The 22,480-nt window shown below is 44.9% G+C and overlaps 2 protein-coding genes across 6 annotated transcripts in view; one reads left to right on the top strand and one right to left on the bottom strand.

Annotated features, from left to right (window-relative positions):
* Positions 1-14,694, bottom strand: part of TCTN3 (tectonic family member 3) — an 81,470-nt gene extending 66,776 nt beyond the window's left edge. Inside the window, exons 1-3 of one of the 3 annotated variants that reach the window (XR_006282556.1) lie at positions 14,340-14,694; positions 13,662-13,800; positions 8,537-8,658 (exon numbers count right to left, since the gene is read on the bottom strand). Coding sequence is in view for 2 of the 3 variants with exons in the window: in XM_038411024.2 (XP_038266952.2) it covers positions 8,537-8,658; positions 13,662-13,800; positions 14,340-14,652 (574 nt within the window). In the remaining variant the exon portion in view is untranslated. The remainder of the gene's footprint in view (positions 1-8,536; positions 8,659-13,661; positions 13,801-14,339) is intronic. The other 2 variants (XM_038411024.2, XM_038411025.2) reach the window with 2 other exon arrangements.
* Positions 14,695-14,816: 122 nt separating this feature from the next.
* ENTPD1 (ectonucleoside triphosphate diphosphohydrolase 1) overlaps positions 14,817-22,480 on the top strand; it is a 112,404-nt gene continuing 104,740 nt past the window's right edge. Inside the window, exons 1-2 of one of the 3 annotated variants that reach the window (XM_043518264.1) lie at positions 14,817-15,301; positions 15,475-15,507. The gene's annotated coding sequence lies outside the window, so the exon portion shown is untranslated. The remainder of the gene's footprint in view (positions 15,302-15,474; positions 15,508-22,480) is intronic. The other 2 variants (XM_043518266.1, XM_043518265.1) reach the window with 2 other exon arrangements.

The following is a 22,480-nucleotide window of genomic DNA, read 5'->3' as shown; positions in this document are numbered from 1 at the left end:
CTAAACTGGGAGGAGTGGTAGATACGCTGGAGGGGAGGGATAGGATACAGAAGGACCTAGACAAATTGGAAGATTGGGCCAAAAGAAATCTAATGAGGTTCAATAAGGATAAGTGCAGGGTCCTGCACTTAGGATGGAAGAATCCAATGCACCGCTACAGACTAGGGACCGAATGGCTCGGCAGCAGTTCTGCGGAAAAGGACCTAGGGGTGACAGTGGACGAGAAGCTGGATATGAGTCAGCAGTGTGCCCTTGTTGCCAAGAAGGCCAATGGCATTTTGGGATGTATAAGTAGGGGCATAGCGAGCAGATCGAGGGACGTGATCGTTCCCCTCTATTCGACACTGGTGAGGCCTCATCTGGAGTACTGTGTCCAGTTTTGGGCCCCACACTACAAGAAGGATTTTTAAGGTCAGGCTTGACAAAGCCCTAGCTGGGATGATTTAACTGGGACTTGGTCCTGCTTTGAGCAGGGGGTTGGACTAGATGACCTTCTGGGGTCCCTTCCAACCCTGATATTCTATGATTCTATGATAAGGATGTGGATAAATTGGAAAGAGTACAGCGAAGGGCAACAAAAATGATTAGGGGTCTAGAGCACATGACTTATGAGGAGAGGCTGAGGGAGCTGGGATTGTTTAGTCTGCAGAAGAGAAGAATGAGGGGGGATTTGATAGCTGCTTTCAACTACCTGAAAGGGGGTTTCAAAGAGGATGGCTCTAGACTGTTCTCAATGGTAGCAGATGACAGAACGAGGAGTAATGGTCTCAAGTTGCAATGGGGGAGGTTTAGATTGGATATTAGGAAAAACTTTTTCACTAAGAGGGTGGTGAAACACTGGAATGCGTTACCTAGGGAGGTGGTAGAATCTCCTTCCTTAGAGGTTTTTAAGGTCAGGCTTGACAAAGCCCTGGCTAGGATGATTTAACTGGGACTTGGTCCTGCTTTGAGCAGGGGGTTGGACTAGATGACCTTCTGGGGTCCCTTCCAACCCTGATATTCTATGATTCTATTATTCTAATAGGATGAATTTTAATAGTGAGAAGTGTAAGGTTATGCATTTAGGGATTAATAACAAGAATTTTAGTTATAAGCTGGGGACGCATCAATTAGAAGTAATGGAAGAGGAGAAGGACCTTGGAGTATTGGTTCATCATAGGATGACTATGAGCTGCCAATGTGATATGCCTGTGAAAAAAGCTAATGTGGTTTTGGGATGCATCAGGAGAGTTATTTCCAGTAGGGATAAGGAGGTTGTAGTACCATTATACAAGGCACTGGTGAGACCTCACCTGGAATACTGTGTGCAGTTCTGGTCTCCCATGTTTAAAAAGGATGAATTGAAACTGGAACAGGTACAGAGAAGGGCTACTAGGATGATCCAAGGAATGGAAAACTTGTCTTATGAAAGGAGACTCAAGGAGCTTGGCTTGTTTAGCCTAACTAAAAGAAGGTTGAGGGGAGATATGATTGCTCTCTATACATATATCAGAGGGATAAATACCTGAGAGGGAGAGGAATTATTTAAACTCAGCACCAATGTGGACACAAGAACAAATGGGTATAAACTGGCCACCAGGAAGTTTAGACTTGAAATTAGACTAAGGTTTCTAACCATCAGAGGAGTGAAGTTTTGGAATAGCCTTCTAAGGGAAGCAGTGGGGGCAAAAGATCTATCTGGCTTTAAGATTCTATTCGATAAGTTTATGGAGGAGATGGTATGATGGGATAATGTGATTTTGGCAACTAATTGATTTTTAAATATTCAGGGTAAATAGGCCTAATCCCCTGAGATGGTATATTAGATGGGTGGGATCTGAGTTACCCAGGAAAGAATTTTCTGTTGTATCTGGCTGGTGAATCTTGCCCATATGCTCAGGGTTTAGCTGATCACCATATTTGGGGTCAGGAAGGAATTTTCCTCCAGGACAGATTGGAAGAAGCCTTGGAGGTTTTTCGCCTCCTTCTGTAGCATGGGGCATGGTCACTTGAGGGAGGATTCTCTGCTCCTTGAAGTCTTTAAACCATGATTTGAGGACTTCAATAGCTCAGACATAGGTGAGGTTTTTCGTAGGAGTCGGTGGGTGAGATTCTGTGGCCTGTGTTGTGCAGGAGGTCGGACTAGATGATCAGAATGGTCCCTTCTGACCTTAGTATCTATGAATCTATAAGGTTAAGAAGCAGTTTTATCACGGCTTACCAGTATCTACATCGGGAGAGATTTCTGAGAGACGACTCTTTAATCTAGTAGAATACATAACAAGATCCAATGGCTCAAAGCTGAAACTATATAAATTCAGACCAGAAATAAGGTGCAAATTTTAAACTGTAAGTTATTAGCCATTGGAATAACTTAACTAGGGATGTGGTGGAATTTACATCACTTTAAGGTTTTATGTCTTTAAATCAAGACTGATTGTCTTTCTAAAAATATAGGCTGCACATCAACAGAAGTTAGGGGCTTGATGCAGGAATTACTGGGTAAAGTTCTCTAGCCTGTTATGCCAGAGGTTAAATTACAAAATTATACTTCTGACCTTAAAATCTATGAATATTTGAGGGTTTTTTTAAATCATCGAATTCCCTTCTAAAAGCAGGATCTTCTCAGAAAGGACTGTACTGTGCAGGTATCAGGACAGAACATATGAGTTCTAGGTCAAAATTTCCAAAATTGGCCAGTACCAGATACTTCAGAGGCAGGGGAAAGAAACATCAAAGTGAACAATTACACAGGGCTTTGGAGCAGCTCTGGAGCAGTGGAGCTGCAGGTATTTGCCTGGAGCTAGAGTGGAGCACAGCTCCAAAGCCCTGCAATTACAGAGTAACATACCCCAACGGTAACCTACCCCCCTCGCCCTTAGCTATTGTCTTTTGCACTGAAAAGAGGAGGGTTTATATCTCTTACATTTTTTCTTACATGATACAATTCTGGATGTTCTCCACTATATAAACATCTAATACTTTTTAAAATCCTTCTAGGCCCTTGGGCTCAGCAATATCTTGTAGGAGTGAATGAATGAATCCTGAAGCAAGGCAGGCAACTCAAACCCAGGCTCCCTTGAAAGTTTTGTCTGCCTGCCCTACAGCAAAATGGGGAGTAGAAGATGTGGAGCGGTATCACTCAACTTGACCAATTCTTGTTTCTTTGTCTCTTTTCAATTCACCAACTTTGTCTGAGTGGGCTGAAAGCATGACTGTTTCTTACACATGTTTGACCTTTCAAAAATACAGCCCTCTCCCATCCCCAAGATGTAAATAAAAACAGTAGTGATAAAATCTTGGAAAACCATCCGGGGTCAAGAAGAGTGAGCTTGGTTTATGTTATGCTAGAGATCAGACTAGATGATCACAGTGATCCTTTCTGGCCTTAGGATTTGAAAGGAGAGGCTCTAAGATTAGAGCAGAAAGAAGTCTTTAGAGAGGACATGGTGGTATCTGTACTCCTGGGGGAATATTGCACCACTGAACAAACTGTAGCCAATTATTTTAGTTATTATTCATTTATTGTGTAATGTTAAGATGAATCAATATGTTATACATATTCATTGTATGTTAATTAGAATGAATTTATAGGATTATAGAAGTGTAAGATTGATCAGTATTTAGAGGAACCAAATATTAGACATGAGTAAGAAAAGTTGAAACGCAAGAACCTGTAGGCTGAGGCTTGCAAGAATTTAGCTTAGCTATTTTAGGCCTTGGAGACAAGAAATGATGACATAAGTGACTGGAAAATAACCCGATGCCCTAAAATCATGGGAAAAGTGGTACCAAGTGATAATACTGCACAAAATTACCCAGAAGATTAATATTAGATTATAAAAATATTGTAAAGGCGCATCTGTCTGACATGTATCTTAACCACAGGATACATGTTGTGCATCAGTGCTAATGAGAATAAAGGGAACGTACACAGCCTATAGAAAATTGGGGTCTCTTAAGTTTCCAGGGGACACAGACCAATAAGAGAAAAGAGGGTTGACACTTTTATCGATGTGCGCAGAATGTAGGTATAGACAGAATCACATCATAAAAAGGGGATGCCCAGAACGGGAAAATTGAGCTCCCTATGGGAGATTCCAGCAGGAACCATCCCTCTTCTGATGATCAAGCCATTAGAGACCTAACAGACCCTCACACTATTGTTAAGGATGGGAGTATAACTATATTTGTAACTTATGCATAGGTCTGTATAGAATTTCTATAAGTTTGGGTAATCATAACTTTAATGAAAAGTGTAAAACAGACTAGACTTTATACTTGTGAATGTATGTGTGATCACTACCCGTGGTCTTTGTGTGTTCCTGGGGACTCTAAATCTGAAGCAAGTAGCAGAGCTGACATTCACTCTGTTACGCTTGAAACTGTAGCCGCCAGAGCCAAACCTATGGTGGTGAAATACCAGATTACAAAATTCACTTAAAATAAAATAAAAGGCTACAAAACGCAGAATTTATGTCCCTCACAGATTCCCCCTCCCACCCACAGAATAATTGATTCAGATGGGGAGACAAAGGGAAGCTGCTAGAGGGGTCATGCTGCAGTTACAAGTTTCATTCACCAAAGGCTGATTTGGCACCAGAAGAGAGGGCAGCTCGCTCACTGGCCAGAGAAGCCAGCTGTGGAGAGAGAGGGGGCAGAGGCTGCCTTCCTCACAACGCCCTGCCTGCTTGCATAGCCAGGTGAGGAGGCACGGGATATGGGCAGGATGGATGGAGTGGGGCACACGGTGCTGCTGGGGGGTCACACAGACGGGTTCAGAAGAGCTAATGGAGTGGACAGACTGAGGTGGGGGCAGAGGAGCTAGTGGTGTGATAACATTGAGACAGGCTGAATAGGAGTGCAGGGACACAAGAGGACAGAGGCAGCTATGCCTGGCTGGGTGAGGATGCAAAACACAGGGGAACAGGGGCAAATGTGCCTGACTGAATAGGAGAGGCTGGGGCTGGCAGGGTTTGCATGTGGGAGGCTCCCCAAGTCCCTAACAATTCCTCCCACCACAAAAAAAAAGAAACTGTTCCACAATTCTCACACCCACACCCCTCCAGGTTCATTCCCAGGTTCCTTCCCAGCAATTACTTCCCTCTCCCTTAGCTCCTCCATTACCTCTGACTCCCCTCATTTTTTGCACCGCTTCTGAAGGGTGCGGGAAATATGCTCCTGTATTGTAGTTTAAATGAATTATTATTCAAAGTCTCTATTAATGTGCCTAGTAAGGAATTTATTTGTCAAAAAACATTTCCTGAATCTTTTTTGTTGTCTGTACTGTTACAGACATACTTGCCGACAGTAAATAAATCACCAAAATAATTGAAACTGGTGTGATTATATTATGTTATTTTGACAAAATATGCAGAATTTTAAAATACTGTGCACAGAATTTTTAATTTTTTGTCATAGAATTTCCCCAGGAGTATATCTGAGACACTAACCATTATGTGCTATTCTATGTATAGTGAAATAACTGAGGTATCTCAAATATGATTAGTAAACACTTATTTTTGGCCAAGCAAAACAAGGTACAATGCTCAACTCAGTGGAATTCTCTGTATGGGTCACTGCATCCTTGCTTGGTGGAATTATTCCTGTTTCAGCCATCATCACTGCAGCCCAGGTTCAGCAAAAGGCTGTATGACATGCAAGGATTTCGGAAATCTGTTTCCGTTAGATGATAAAAAGCCACAAAATACCATTTTCTCAAGAAGGAGAAGTAGAGACTATTCCAAGGGGAAGGAAGATGGTCTTGAAGTTAAGGCACAAAACAGAGAATAAGGAAATCTGAGCTCTGTTCTTGCCTTTGCCACAGACTTTGTCTGATCTTGAGCAAGTGCCTCTGGACAAAATTTTCCAAATCACTCTGATCATGGGTACCTGTTTCTCAGTACCCAACTTAAGACATCGATGGTCTGATTTTAAGAAGTGCTGAGTGCCTAAACCTCCATTAAATTGGAGATGCATATTTTGTTTTGTTTTTTTAAATCAGGCCCCATGCATCACAAGATCGTAGAATTATAGAAGATTGGGCTTGGAAAAGACCTCAGGAAGTCATCTAGTCCAACCCACTGCTCAAAACAGGATCAACCCCAACTAAATCATCCCAGGCAGGGCTTTGTCAAGCCAGGCCTTAAAAACCTCTAAGGATGGAGATTCCACCACCTCCCTCGGTAACCCATTCCAGTGCTTCACCACCCTCCTAGTGAAATAATGTTTCTTAATATCCAACCTAAACCTCCCCCACTCCAACTTGGGACCATTGCTTCTTGTTCTATCATCTGCCACCGCTAGAACAGCCTAGCTCCATCCTCTTTGGAACCCCTGTTCAGGTAGTTGAAGTCTGCTATCAAATCCCCCACTCACTCTTCTCTTCTGAAGACTAAACAAGCCCCTTTCCCTCAGCCTCTCCTCATAAGTCATGTGTTCCAGTTCCCTAATCATTTTAGTTGCCCTCCGCTGGACTCTTTCCAATTTGTTCACATCCCTTCTGTAGTGGGGGGCCCAAAACTGGACACAATACTCCAGATGTGGCCTCATCCGTGCTGAATAGAGGGGAATAATCACTTCCCTCCATCTGCTGGCAATGCTCCTACTAATGCAGCCCAATATGCCATTAGCCTTCTTGGCAACAAGGACACACTGCTGACTCATATCCAGCTTCTCGTCCACTGTTTCCCCAGGTCCTTTTCTGCAGAACTGCTGCTTAGCAAGTCAGTCCCCAGCCTGTAGCGGTGCATGGGATCCTTCCGTCCTAAATGCAGGACTATGCACTTGTCCTTGTTGAACCTCATCAGATTTCTTTTGGCCAAATCCTCCAATTTCTCTAGGTCACTCTGGACCCTATCCCTACCCTCCTGCGTATCTACCTCTCCCCACATCTTGGTGTCATCCACAAACTTGCTGAGGGTGCAATCCATCCTACCATCCAGATCATTAATCAGTCCCAGGACTGACCCGTGGGGCACTCCGTTTGATACCGGCTGCCAACTAGACATCGAGCCGTTGATCACTACCCGTTGAGCCCAACAATCTAGCCAACTTTCTATCCTCCTTATCGTCCATTCAGCCAATCCATATTTTTTTAGCTTGTTGGCAAGAATACTGTGGGAGACCGTATCAAAAAGCTTTGCTAAAGTCAAGATATATCACGTCCACTGCTTTCCCCTATCCACAGAACCAGTTATCTCATCATAATATGGGCACCTAAATATTAAGGCGCACATATTAAAAGACACCCTTGAAAATTTTGGCCTTAACTTTTGGTGAACTGAAATATGAATTGAAGAAGCAGGGGGCTGCTTTAGCTAGTATATCACCTAGTGCGCCATGTCCTCCCCTCCAGAGCCTCCTGAATGCCGCCAAACACATGATTGCTGCAGGCGGGAGGTGCAGGGAGGGAGGGGGGAGTTGTTGATCCACGGGCAGCTGGTTGGCGTGAGGGGCTGGGGGGTAGAGAAGAGCTGGTATGGGAGCTGCCGGCCCATCCAGGTTCCAAGCCTCCAGGGCCAAACAACATTATAAGCAAACATTGCGCAAATTTAAATAAGTACGTTCTCTAATAGATCAGCGATGTAATAATGAAACAACATTAACTGGGACAATGTTAAGCGAGGAGTCACTTTACAGGAGAAGCATGTTTTAGAATTCATGAGGTGGGGAAAAAAAAAAAAAAAAAACTAGACCTGTAGATGGGTTTATTCCCTGGTTTATATACATTTTTAATATCATCACCATGATCCAGAAAAAGAAATACCACATGGCTGATAAACCTCTGCAAGCTCTTTGAAAGAGAAATTGTTACACTGGTATATATATTATATAATGTGATATACTGACTTCAAAACACTTTGGCTCAGGCCCATAGCAAGTAAGTAAAATATTTTTGTTTTCCTAGCCAGCTGAGTGTAGGCCGTATGAATCTGCATATTTGAACAGATCCTTGAAAGAGCAATAGGTGAATGAAAAACATATTATACAATAAGGAAATATGAACTTAAAAATACAAACTAGTAGGGAGACTCAGGGGCAGGCACAGTAACATAATACAGAAATTGTCAGATTAGATCAGACTATTGGCTCATCTAGTCTGGTCTCCAGTCTCTGACAATGGTTACTGCCAAATGCTTCAGAGGAAGATGCAAGAAAACACATAACAGCCCATTATGGAGTAACATGCCCCTGGGGCAGCTGCTTTCTAACTCAAGATTTATGCCATGAAGCCAGAGGGTTTATACCCCTTATAGCATTCTCATCTTCTTTACTATCCTTGTGAATGTTATAATTATTCTCATAAATGTCTTAACTTTTTAAATCTCACCGAGCTCTTGGCCTCAATAATACCTTGTGGCAATCTTGTAGATTTCTTGGCCAGCTTCAGCTCAAAGGCACATAACTCCTCCTTCCACCCTGGGCCTGTAGTGATGCTGGCAAGTGCTGTGGAACAGCTGACTGTTCACCCCTCATATTCACAAGATGTTACAGATCAGATTCCCTGATCAGGGAGAACTTGGGAATTCAGTGTGCCAAGGGTAAGACTACTTACAATCACTCAGCTGCACACAGAACAGAGACTGATATCCGCTGGGGTCAGTGACGATTTCAGTGTGATGAGGGGTGTTATTTCTGAAAATAAGAGACTTCTCCACGCACATTTGGCTCACAATTCTGCACAAAAAACAGAAGAGAGAGAAAGAGCTAACTCTAAGGATACATTTACATTCCTTGTTCCTCCGTCCCCCAATCAACTGGATACCGAATTCTTCTTAATTTCCTAACACAAGCTGTATTGCATTATTAAACATAAAAATAATGTTTTGCATTATTAAACAATTAGACAGTTAGTGTCTCACCCTAGAAGGAGCTGTGGGTGAGAAGTAAACTGTATATTTGCGAGGCACTTTAGGATTCTTTACAATGCAATATAATCGCAGGAATACAAGCCTTCTACCACATCTCCCCCTTTCTAGAACAGCCCAGCCCAGCCCAACCTCCTCCCTCTTCTCTCCAATCTGTCTCCCTATCCCCTGCCTCTCAGTTGCCATCCCTAATAATTTCATTATAAAGTCATCACGTCCAGCCTTGCAAAACCGTCATGACAATGTGTAAGCCCTGCCCAAACATCCCCAGTTCCACCCTCAGAATCATTTAACTGACCTCAGGCATTTGAACATGATCACACAAACACCAAGTGATATTAAAATAACTGTCTGGATTTTAGTTTCTGTTGGAAGTGTTCAGACAGCGAGAAAGCAAAGAAAAAGGTGAACATGCACAAGTCTATGGGGCCAGATGCAATGCATCCGAGGGTGCTGAGGGAGATGGCTGATGTGAGCCATTGGCCATTATCTTTGAAAACTTGTGGCAATCAGGGGAGGTCCCAGACGATTGGAAAAGGGCAAATATAGTGCCCATCTTTAAAAAAGTAAGAAGGAGAATCCAGGGAACTACAGACTGGTCAGCCTCACCTCAGTCCCCAGAAAAATCATGGAGCAGGTCCTCAAGGAATCCATTTTGAAGCATTTGGAAGAGAGGAAGGTGATTAGGAACAGTCAACATGGATTCACCAAAGGCAAATCATGCCTGACCAACCTGACTGCCTTCTATGATGAGATAACTGGCTCTGAGGATATGTGGGAAAGCAGTGGACGTGATATACCTTAACTTTAGCAAAGCTTTTGATATGGTCTTCCACAGTATTCTTGCCAGCAAGCTAAAAAAATATGGGTTGGCTGAATGGACTATAAGGTGAATAGAAAGCTGGCTAGATTGTCGGGCTCAACAGGTAGTGATCAACGGCTCGATGTCTAGCTGGCAGCCGGTATCAAACGGAGTGCCCCAGTCAGTTTTGTACAACATCTTTATTAATGATCTGGATGACGGGATGAATTGCATCCTCAGCAAGTTCGTGGATGATACCAAGATGTGGGGAGAGGTAGATACACAGGAGAGTAGGGATAGGGTCTAGAGTGACCAAGAAAAATTGGAGGATTTGGCCAAAAGAAATCTGATGAGGTTCAATAAGGACAAGTGTACAGTCCTGCATTTAGGGTGGAAGAATCCCATGCACTGCTACAGGCTGGGGAATGACTGGCTAAGTGGCAGTTCTGCAGAAAAGGACATGGGGATTACAGTGGACAAAAAGCTGGATATAAGTCAACAGTGTATCCTTGTTGCCAAGAAGGCTAAAGGCATATTGGGCTACATTAGTAAAAGCATTGCCAGCAGATCGAGGGAAGTGATTATTCTCTATTCAGCACTGGTGAAGCCACATTTCGAGTACTGCGTCCAGTTTTGGGCCCCCCACTACAGAAAAGATGTGGATAAATTGGAGAGAGTCCACAGAGGGCAATGAAAATGATTACGGGGCTGGGGCACATGACTTATGAGGAGAGGCTGAGGGAACTGGTCTTATTTAATCTGCAGAAGAGAAGAGTGAGGGGGGGGATTTGATAGCAGACTTCAGCTACCTGAAGTGGACTTCCAAAGAGGATGGAGCTAGGCTGTTCTCAGTGGTGGCAGATTATAGAACAAGAAGCAATGGTCCCAAGTTGGAGTGGGGGAGGTCTAGGTTGGATATTGGGAAACACTATTTCACTAGGAGGGTGATGAAGCACTGGAATGGGTTACCGAGGGAGGTGGTAGAATCTCCATCCTTAGAGGTTTTTAAGGCATGGCTTGACAAAGCCCTGCCTGGGATGATTTAGTTGGGGTTGGTCCTGCTTTGAGCAGGGGGTTGGACCAGATGACCTCCTGAGGTCTCTTCCAACCCTAATCTTCTATGATTCGATGACGCAAAGTGTGACCCCAATCTCCTTGCACATGTGTATGTTAGTTACTTCAGTCAGGCATCAGCATTATCATGGTCCCTTAGCCATTGCTTAGCCAAGATGTCTGCATGCAACAGGGAAGGGCATCAGGTAGCCAGTCCCTCACATCTCAGCTACTGCCGCCTGGGAGATAGAAGGAGAAGGGTTGTTATGAGCGGAGTTAAAAAACCCCATTGAGATCGGTAGGTGTGAACTCACCCTTCAATTAACATAACTGTAACTATAAGCCCCACCCAAGACAAAAGTTGTATGTGAACCTGCCAAAGAGCTTTTGGCCGAGTACTGTTTTGGGTAGGGGTGCGTGTATGGGAAGAGAGACCACACAAAAACTGAAACCAGACCCGACTGAGGCTATGTCTACACTACTGACCTTACAGTAGCACAGCTGTACCACTGCAGTTGAGTCACTGTAAGGTCTTCTGTGTAGCCACTCTATGCCGGTGGGAGAGAGCTCTTCCACCAGCGTAATTAAACCACCCCCCAACGAGTGTTGGAGGCTATGTGAGCAGAAGATGTTCTCCCACTGACATAGTGCTGGCAATACCGGCACTTTTGTCAGTGAAACTTATATCGTTCAGGGGTGTGGTTTTTTCACACCCCTGACCAACACAAGTTTTGCCGACAAAAGTGCTAGTGTAGACAAAGCCTGAGACAAACACACAGCCTCAAGGAGCAGCTGAAAGCATGGTGGCTGACCCAGTAGGAAACCTAGACGAGAATGCTTTTAGTACTGTAGGGGAAAAAAGCCATTTCCTGCTATTTTTTGATTCCCTCTGCATTCAGAGAAAGAGAACTTTGTACTTTCTTTTTGTAACACCGACAGACCCCAGTCGTCAGCAGTGGGATCGAACCTGGGACGCTAAATGCATGAGCCTCTACTACAGAGGTGGCCAACCTGTGGCTCTGGAGCCACATGCGGCTCTTCAGAAGTTAATATGCGGCTGTGACGGTTCCCCCCATAAGGCTTTATGGAAATATGCTTATGAATATATATGACATAAATGGAATATGTTCTATGCTACATATGCCATGTAACATATCTATGTAAAGGTTATGATCTACTGAATCTATGAATCCTATCTGTATGCATGTATCATTTTTGTATTCTAAGTTATGAATACTGGCCGTGTACTGGCTTGATTTCTAAATAACCTTAGTAGAGCATTTGGTCATTTTCTGGAGAAAGGAATTCGCAAACTTAAGTGCCCAATCAAGAAGAACTTAAGAAACAATGCATCTTGGAATGCTCCAATCCACGTAAGTCTTCTTAGAGACATTCAAGATATCATGTGGACAATGGCTTCTGCCTGTAAAAGCTGTGAGTCATGCATGGACATATGATTTGCCCAGGTGACTCCAGAACTCCATCTTGGAGCTGGAATTTGCATAGGAAAGAGGGGGTCTCCACCCACAAGAGAAAGTCTATTTAAGCCCATGGGAGACCGCTCCATTTTGTCTTCAGCTGGCTAAAGAGAGAGCCTCTCCACCCCCAGGAAAGAAACTGTAACAAAGGACAGTAACTACGGGGTGGTCTGAGTAATTGCTGGACCCGGACTAGAAGGAGATTAGTCTGTAAAAGGAAGCTTACTGGAACTGGTGAGGTTTTTATCTGTATTAAGTTTGATTAGACATAGACGTGCGTGTTTTATTTTATTTTGCTTGGTAATTCACTTTGTTCTATCTGTTACTACTTAGAACCACTTAAATCCTACTTTCTATATTTAATCACTTTTTACTTATTAATTAACCCAGAGTATGTATTAATACTTTGGGGGGGGGCAAACAGCTGTGCATATCTCTCTGTCAGTGTTATAGAGGGCGAACAATTTGTGAGTTTATAGAGGGTAAAAAGGATTTATTTAGGGTTTGGACCCCATTGGGAGTTGGGCATTGACTGTTAAAGACAGGAACACTTCTGTAAGCTGCTTTCAGTTAAAGCTACAGCTTTGGGGCACGTGGTTCAGACCTGGGTCTGAGTTTGCAGCAGGCTAGTGGGTCTGGCTCAAACCAGGCAGGGCACTGAAGTTCTAAGCTGACTGGGCAGGAAAGCAGGAGCAAAAGCAGTCTTGGCACATCAGGTTGGCAGCCCCCAGGGGGTTTCTGTGATCCAAGCAGTCACAGTGGCTTCTTGTCTAGGCACCGTCTCCAGGGCTGGAGCTACAGGTGCCAACTTCCCAATGGGCCAGGGGGTGCTCACTGCTCAACCCCTGGCTCTGACACAGACCCTGGCCCCATCCCACCCCTTCCCCAGAGCCTGGCAGGCCTTTGTTCCTCCCCCTTTCCCCCCAGAGCCTCTTGCACACCACGAAACAGCTGATCAGGAGGTGTGGGGAGGGACGGGAAAGGCACTGATTGGCGGGGCTGCCAGTGGGCAGGAGGTGCTGGAAGCAGAGACGGAATTGATTGTGGGGCTGCTGATGTATTACTGAGGCTCTTTGGCAATGTACATTGGTACATTCTGGCTCCTTCTCAGGCTCAGGTTGGCCACCCCTGCTCTACTGCATGAGCTAAAAGCCCCATGGCCCTTAGTTAAGGCTGTAGATCAGACTCATTAATCTCTCTCTAAGTGGTCTCGGTGCTACTAAATCGGACAAAACACCACACCCAGGAGGTGGGTGGATTACATTTGTAATAAACAAAACTGCATCAAAGGTATACCTGCCTATTACCAATTTCTACTCCTGGGCCCCATACTTTGACTAGCTGCTTGGGTTGAAAAGGGGAAAAAATACATTACAACAGTCAGGTATCAGCACTGTCCTGGGCCTTTCACCACTGCTTTGCAATGGTATCTGTATGCAGCACTGAAGAGCATCAGGAAGCCAGTCCCTCACACCTTACCTGGTGCTGCCTGGAAGACAAAAGGAGAAGGTAGCCCTTGAGTCCCCCAGATCACAGCCAAGGTAACAGTCAGTATCACAGCAGCAGTTTATGTCACAGGATCCAGAATGCAGGTTGCAGATACAGGTGGGCAAACAGGCTAAGAAGAGAGAAAGAGACACCAGATCGGGGGAGAGGGGATCCCAGACTCCATCCTCTAGGTGATGTGGGGGGAAAGCTGGTTCAGGGGGAAAGGGGACCTTGGGGTAGCTGAGGGAGACCAGCCAGAGGGAAATTCAGAAAAGACAGGCTGATATGGGAAAGGATCTTGGTTATTGCCCTGAAGGGGATGAGGGGGAGTGACAAGCCAGGTCAGATGGAGAGCGGAACCCAAGCAGTACGGTGCAGGGAATGGGGGGAGGGGAGGCTGGGTCAGCAGAAAGGCAACCCCAGGCACTGTACTGCAGGGGAATGGTCAGGAGACAGCCCAGGTCAGGATGAGAGGGGACCCCGAGCACTGTACTGATGGGAATGGGTAGAGAGACAGGCTGGGTCCAGATCAGGGACAGGGGACCCAGGGCACTTCCTTGCAGGGCATGGGGCAGGGAGGAAACAGGCTGGGCCGGGGGAGAGAGCACCCTAGGCCTGGGCAATGTCCTGCTGGGGATGAGCGAGAAGGGACTGTGGGCCCCTCCTCACCTTCGGGAGCGGATGGGTCTCCCTGGACTCCTGGAGTCGCGCTGGGCTCCGGCTCCGCGGAGCTGCCTCCCTCTGGGCTGGGGGGTCCGGGGCCTGAACTTCTCCCCGGCGTCAGGCCACCAGGTTCGGTGGCGGGCCCGGGGCCATCCGCCGCCGTCGGGCTGGCGGGCCCGGGGCCGATCCCCGCGGTCGGGCGAGGGGTCCCAGCCCCCCACCGCGCCTGCAGCAATAGCAGGAGCTGGAGCAACAGCCGCTTCGGGCCCATAGCCTCTACTTGTTGCCAGGGAACCGATACGCTAACGTCTGACGTCATGGCGTAAACGATCTGGTCTCGCGATAAATCTTAGCGCAGGCGCGTGTCGAAGGCCCCCACCCAATACGCACGCGTACATCAATCTCCTCCTCGGCCCGCCCCCGGTTGGTAGGCAGGCGCGTCATCGGGGCTGGGGCTGGGCGCGGGCGCGGAGCTTGAGGCGGCCCCAGGGCGGTAGGAGGTTAGCCCCGTCCCTACAGCGGGCAAGGTGCCACCCACAGAGCCCGCCCTCGTGGGCTGACCCAGCCCAGCCCGGGATGTGCGAGCAACGCCTAGCCGCAGAGGGCGGTGCTCTGAGCGGGGAGCCGCCTGTGCCATCTCCGTGCGGCTTCGCCCCCAGTACAGCTGGTCCGGTCTCCCCAGTGCCTCGCCTCGTGCCGCCGGGGCTGCGCAGTCTCCCGCTCCGGGAAGTGTTTGCCTGTCATGATGTTACCAGTGGTGCGTTGCCCCAGTGCCGAAGACTCAGGATAGTCATCGAGTGAGTTCCAGTCCCCACGTCTGGCAGTGAGGGGCTTGGAGACTCCGGGAGCATGGCGTTGTGTCCCTGCCCACTGATGGACCTATCTATCATCCATGAACTTATCTCACTTTTTATTAATCCAGTTATATGTTCAGCTTTCACAACATCCCCTCGCAACGAGATCCACAGGTTGGTTGAAAGAAAAGGAGTACTTGTGGCACCTTAAAGACTAACAAATATATTTGAGTATAAGCTTTGTGAGCTACAGCTCACTTGATCGGATGCTTAAGCTCATGAAAGCTTTTGCTCAAATAAATTTGTTAGTCTCTAAGGTGCCACAAGTATTCTTTTTCTTTTTGCAGATACAGACTAACATGGCTGCTACTCTGAAACAGGTTGGTTGACTGTGTTGTGTGGACGAAGTACTTCCTTATGCTTGTTTTAAACTTGTTGCCTATTAATTGTATTGGGTGATGCTGGTCTGTGTGTTATGTGAAGGGGTAAATAACACTTCCTTATTAACTTTCTCCACACCAGTCGTAATTTTATAGACCTCAATCATAAGAACGGCCATACAAGGTCAAACCAAAGGTCCATCTAGCCCAGTAGCCTGTCTTCCAACAGTGGCCACTGCTAGGTGCTCTAGTGGGAATGAACAGAACAGGGAATCATCAAGTGATCCACCCTGGTTGACCAGTCGCAGCTTCTGGCAAAGAGAAGTTAGAGACACCATCCCTGCCCATCCTGGCTAATAGATCCAACAATGGCTATCTTCCATGATTATCTTATTCTTTTTTTAACCCTATTATAATCTTGGCCTTCACCACATCCTCTGGCAAAGGGTTCCACAGGTTGACTGCATTGTGTGAAGAAATGCTTCCTTTTGTTGGATTTAAACATGCTGCCTATTAATTTGATTTGGTGTGTTATTTCTTGTGTTATGAGGAGTAAATAACACATTCTTATTTATTTTCTCCACACCAGTTGTGATTTACAGACTTCTATCATATCCGCCTTAGTCGTCTCTTTTCCAAGCTGAAAAGTCCCAGTTTTATTAATCTCTCCTCATATGGCAGCCATTCTATACCCCTAATAATTTTTGTTGCCCTTTTCTGAACCTTTTCCAAGTCCAATATGTCTTTTTTGAGACAGGGCGACCACATCTGCGTGCAGAATTCAAGATGTGAGCGAACCATTGATTTATATAGAGGTAATATGATATTTTCTGCCTTATTTATGCCTTTCCTAATGGTTCCCAACATTCTGTTTGCTTTTTTGGCTGCAGTTGCACATTGAGTGGATGTTTTCAGAGAACTATCCACAATGGATGAATGGACTATAAGGTGGATAGAAAGTTAGCTAGATTGTTGGGCTCAACGGGTAATGATCAATGGCTCCGTGTCTAGTTGGCAGCTGGTATCAAGTGGAATGCCCCAAGGGTCAGTCCTTGGGCCAGTTTTGTTCAATATCTTCATAAATGATCTGGAGGATGGTGTGGATTGCACCCTCGGCAAGTCTGCAGATGACACTAAACTGGGAGGAGAGGTAGATACTCTGGAGGGTAGGGATAGGATACAGAGGGACCTAGACAAATTAGAGGATTGCGCCAAAAGAAATCTGATGAGGTTCAGCAAGGACAAGTGCAGAGTCCTGCACTTAGGACGGAAGAATCCCATGCATCGCAACAGACTAGGGACTGAATGGCTTGGCAGCAGTTCTGCAGAAAAGGGCCTAGGGGTTACAGTGGATGAGAAGCTGGATATGAGTCACCAGTGTGCCGTTGTTGCCAAGAAGGCCAATGGCATTTTGGGATGTATAAGTAGGGGCATTGCCAGCAGATGGAGGGACGTGATTGTTCCCCTCTATTCGACATTGGTGAGGCTTCATCTGGAGTACTGTGTCCAGTTTGGGCCCCACACTACAAGAAGATGTGAAAAAATTGGAAAACGTCCAGCAGAGGGCAACAAAACGATTAGGGAACTGGACACATGATTTATGAGGAGAGGCTGAGGAAACAGGGATCGTTTAGTCTGCCGAAGAGAAGAATGAGAGGGAATTTGATAGCTGCTTTCAAGTACCTGAAAGGGGGTTCCAAAGAGGATGGATCTAGACAATTTTCAGTGGTAGCAGATGACAGAACATGGAGTAATGGTCTCAAGTTGCAGTGGGGGTGTTTTAGGTTGGATATTAGGAAAAACTTTTTCACTAGGAGGGTGGTGAAACAGTGGAATGCGTTACCTAGGGAGGTGGTGGAATCTCCTTCCTTAGAAGTTTTAAGGTCAGTCTTGGACAAAGCCCTGCCTGGAATGATTTAGTTGGGGATTGGTCCTGCAGGGGGTTGGACTAGATGACCTCCTGAGGTCCCTCCCAACCCTGATATTCTATGAATGACTCCAAGATCTCTTTCTTGAGTGGTAACAGCTAATTTAGACCCCATCCTTTTATTTGTATAGTTGGGATTATGTTTTCCAATGTGCATTACTTTGCATTTATCAACATTGAATTTCATCTGCCATTTTGTTGCCCAGTCACCCAGTTGTGAGAGATCCTTTTGTAGCTCTTTTGTGTCTGTCTGGGACTTAATGTTTTGAGTAGTTTTGTATCATCTGTATCATCAATTGTATCATCCCCGTTAGTCATCACTCTTCTAAAGTGAGCAATCCCAATCTTTTTAATCTCTCACATGGAAATTGTTCTATACCCCTAATCAATTGTGTTGCCTATCTTTGTACTTTTTCCAATTCTAAGATAGGTTTTTTGCAGGAAACCAGAAAAGCATGCAGTATTCAAGGTGTGGGCATACCATGTATGTACATAGTGGCATTATAATAGTTTCTGTCTTATCATCAAAAAGAAAAGGAGTACTTGTGGCACCTTAGAGACTAACAAATTTATTTAAGCAAAAGCTTTCGTGAGCTACAGCTCACTTCATTGGATGCATTTGGTGGAAAATACAGTGGGGAGATTTATATACACACACAGAGAACATGAAACAATGGGTTTTATCATACACACTGTAAGGAGAGTGATCACTTAAGATGAGCCATCACCCACAGCGGGGCGGGGAAAGGAGGAAAACCTTTCATGGTGACAAGCAAGGTAGGCCATTTCCTGCAGTTAACAAGAACATCTGAGGAACAGTGGAGGGTGGGGTGGAGGGGAGAAATAACATGGGGAAATAGTTTTACTTTGTGTAATGACTCATCCATTCCCAGTCTCTATTCAAGCCTAAGTTAATTGTATCCAGTTTGCAAATTAATTCCAATTCAGCAGTCTCTCGTTGGAGTCTGTTTTTGACTTTTTTTGTTGAAGGATAGCCACCCTCAGGTCTGTAATCGAGTGACCGGAGAGGTTGAAGTGTTCTCCGACTGGTTTTTGAATGTTATAATTCCTGCTGTCTGATTTGTGTCCATTTATTCTTTTACGTAGAGAAACCTAACCTAACTTTTTTTCCCCCCGCTACTAGTAATGACTCATCTTAAGTGATCACTCTCCTTACAGTGTGTATGATAAAACCCATTGTTTCATGTTCTCTGTGTGTGTATATAAATCTCCCCACTGTATTTTCCACCAAATGCATCCGCTGAAGTGAGCTGTAGCTCACGAAAGCTTTTGCTTAAATAAATTTTAGTCTCTAAGGTGCCACAAGTACTCCTTTTCTTTTTGCGAATACAGACTAACACAGCTGCTACTCTGAAACCTGTCTTATCATCAATTCCTTTCCTAATGGTTCCTAACATTGTTAACTTTTTTGACTGCTGTTGCACACTGAGCAGATGTTCTCAGAGAACTATCCTCAATGACTCCAAGATCTGTTTCTTGAGTGGTAACAGCTAATTTAGACTCGATCATTTTGTATGTAAACTTTGGATTATGTTTTCTAGTGTGCATTACTTTGCACTTGTCAACACTGAATTTCATCAACCTTTTTTGGTGCACAGTCATCCAGTTTTGTGAGATCCTTTTGTAACGCTTCATAGTCAGCTTTAGACTCTACTATCTTGAGTAATTTTGTATCATCTGCAAATTTTGCCACTTCTCTGTTTACCTCTTTCCATATAATTTATGTATATGTTGAACAGCACTGGTCCCAGATCCTTGGGGGACCCCACTATTTACCTCTTTCTATTGTGAAAACTGACCATTCATTCCTAACCTTCGTTTTCTGTCTTTTAACCACTTACTGATCCATGAGAGGACCTCCCCCCACCCCTTAATCTATGACTGCATAATTTGCTTTAAGAGTCTTTGGTGAGGGACCAGTCAAAGGCTTTCTGAAAGTCCAAGTACATCCACTAGATCACCCACCTTATTGTCCTTGATTCTGCTGATCATAGATTTCGCCTTATGTTCCATAGCTTCCCTTATCAGTTTTCTACAATTCCTATCAGCTATATATCTATATATAAAAATAAATAGGTACCTTCACTTCCCCTATATCACAGTATTTTTTTTTTTAACTAGTACAGCTTTCTTCTTCACTTGTGGCTTTTGGGGCACCTAGTATGGTGTTCTTAAATGATTGTCAGTTATCATTCACTTTTTTTCTGATTAAGTTCCTCCTCCCGGTATATGATTTGTCTTTTTATAATGGTTTTCAGTTTTGTGAACTAGGCCCTGGTAAAGCACCAAGTATATATATTGCCGGTCTAGATTTTATTCTGCTTGCGCATTATTAATGTGATCAAGTCATTATCACTCGTATCTAAGCTACCATTAATGTTTAGGTCCATGATCAGATCCTCTTTATCTGTTAAGACAGGATCTAATAAACAATTCTCATGTTGGCTGCAACACTTCTTGAGTTAGGAAATTGTCATTTATAATGTTTAGAAATTCCAAGGATATTTTAGTACTGGCAACATGATTGTTGCTAGTACTCAAATTGAAGTCCCCTATCATCACAGGTTTTTTTTTTCCTTCTACACATTCTAGATAGGGGTGTAATGAGGCATAGTACAAGATAGTATGCAGGTTCATGGTGTAGTGTTGATAAATTTTCACCACCAATTAGTAGAATTTCAACAACTTCCACCCAATCAGCTCCTTATAGATCTTGGCCATGATGGTTTGATATATTTGAAGTGCCAGGAAATCCCAACTGAAATCACTTAGGCACACTAGTAGTATAAGGGCCCTAAATCAGAGGAGAAATGTTGTTTGACTACATGTGAACATGGACACCGTGCAGCTCTCACGTGTCTTATCAACGGACCCTTACACGAAAAAGAATTTCTTAGATGCGTTTCCCTGCGATTGGCTCCCTGGTGGCAAGCTGTCTGAGAGACCCGTAGGTTTGGTGGTCAACACACATCCACACAACCAACCGGGTGAACACTGGCTTGCCTTGTATCTGGTGGAGCGTAACCTTGGAGAGTTTTTTGACTCATATGGGCACCCCCCAAACAGTGTGGTGTTTCCTAAAAGCATTATGAAATTTTTAAACAAAAATGCGACAGCCATTGTGTTTCACAACAGACAATTACAAGACCCCAGCTCTGTCGCCTGCGGCTATCACTGCGTGTTTTTCTTACACCATCGTAGCAAGGGTTTATCTGAACGTTCTGAACTATATACATAATACTCAGGTTCCTGTGATGAACTCTGCTTGTGAAAGCGATGAAATTAAGAAAGCCTTTACCAAGTACGTGCATCACAGGAACCTGAGCATTATCTATATAGTTCAAAACGTATTTTGCCAGGGAAAATACAGTATCGTGACAGCATCGGGGATACTGTTCCTTTTAAAACATATTCGAGCCGGTTTGTGTAAAGTGTAAGCATCCTGGTCTGAAAGCCAAGCTGTTACCTGTCTTCTATTTAAAGTTTTACTATGCTTTTTGGCCACTTAAAAAAGAGGATTCACTTCGCCAAAGCTCCCAAGTTCCCCGGGGGTGTAATATTATCCCCGATACTGTCACGGCTAACCTGGTGGCTGAACTTTGTGACTTTGTCCTGACCCATAACTATTTCACATTTGGGGACAATGTATACCTTCAAATCAGCGGCACTGCGATGGGTACCCGCATGGCCCCACAGTATGCCAACATTTTTATGGCTGACTTAGAACAACGCTTCCTCAGCTCTCGTCCCCTAATGCCCCTACTCTACTTGCGCTACATTGATGACATCTTCATCATCTGGACCCATGGAAAAGAAGCTCTTGAGGAATTCCACCATGATTTCAACAATTTCCATCCCACCATCAACCTCAGCCTGGACCAGTTCACACAAGAGATCCACTTCCTGGACACTACGGTGCTAATAAGCGACGGTCACATAAACACCACCCTATATCAGAAACCTACTGACCGCTATTCCTACCTACATGCCTCTAGCTTTCATCCAGATCATACCACTCGATCCATTGTCTACAGCCAAGCTCTACGATATAACCACATTTGCTCCAACCCCTCAGACAGAGACAAACACCTACAAGATCTCTATCATGCATTCCTACAACTACAATACCCACCTGCTGAAGTGAAGAAACAGATTGACAGAGCCAGAAGAGTACCCAGAAGTCACCTACTACAGGACAGGCCCAACAAAGAAAAGAACAGAACGCCACTAGCCATCACCTTCAGCCCCCAACTAAACCTCTCCAACGCATCATCAAGGATCTACAACCTATCCTGAAGGACGACCCATCACTCTCACAGATCTTGGGAGACAGGCCAGTCCTTGCTTACAGACAGCCCCCAATCTGAAGCAAATACTCACCAGCAACCACACACCACACAAGAGAACGACTAACCCAGGAACCTATGCTTGCAACAAAGCCCGTTGCCAACTCTGTCCACATATCTATTCAGGGATACCATCATAGGGCCTAATCACATCAGCCACACTATCAGAGGCTCGTTCACCTGCGCATCTACCAATGTGATATATGCCATCATGTGCCAGCAATGCCCCTCTGCCATGTACATTGGCCAAACTGGACAGTCTCTACGTAAAAGAATGAATGGACACAAATCAGACGTCAAGAATTATAACATTCAAAAACCAGTTGGAGAAACACTTCAATCTCTCTGGTCACTCGATTACAGACCTAAGAGTGGCTATCCTTCAACAAAAAGCTTCAAAAACAGACTCCAACGAGAGACTGCTGAATTGGAATTAATTTGCAAACTGGATACAATTAACTTAGGCTTGAATAGAGACTGGGAATGGATGAGTCATTACACAAAGTAAAACTATTTCCCCATGGTATTTCTCCCCCCCACCCCACCAGCCACTGTTCCTCTGATATTCTTGTTAACTGCTGGAATTAGCCTACCTTGCTTGTCACCATGAAAGGTTTTCCTCCTCCCCCCCCCCCCCCCGCTGCTGGTGATGGCTTATCTTAAGTGATCGCTCTCCTTA

Source organism: Dermochelys coriacea, chromosome 7, assembly GCF_009764565.3.
Source record: "Dermochelys coriacea isolate rDerCor1 chromosome 7, rDerCor1.pri.v4, whole genome shotgun sequence".
Classification (NCBI taxonomy): domain Eukaryota; kingdom Metazoa; phylum Chordata; order Testudines; family Dermochelyidae; genus Dermochelys; species Dermochelys coriacea.
This window is presented reverse-complemented; position numbering and strand designations above follow the sequence as displayed.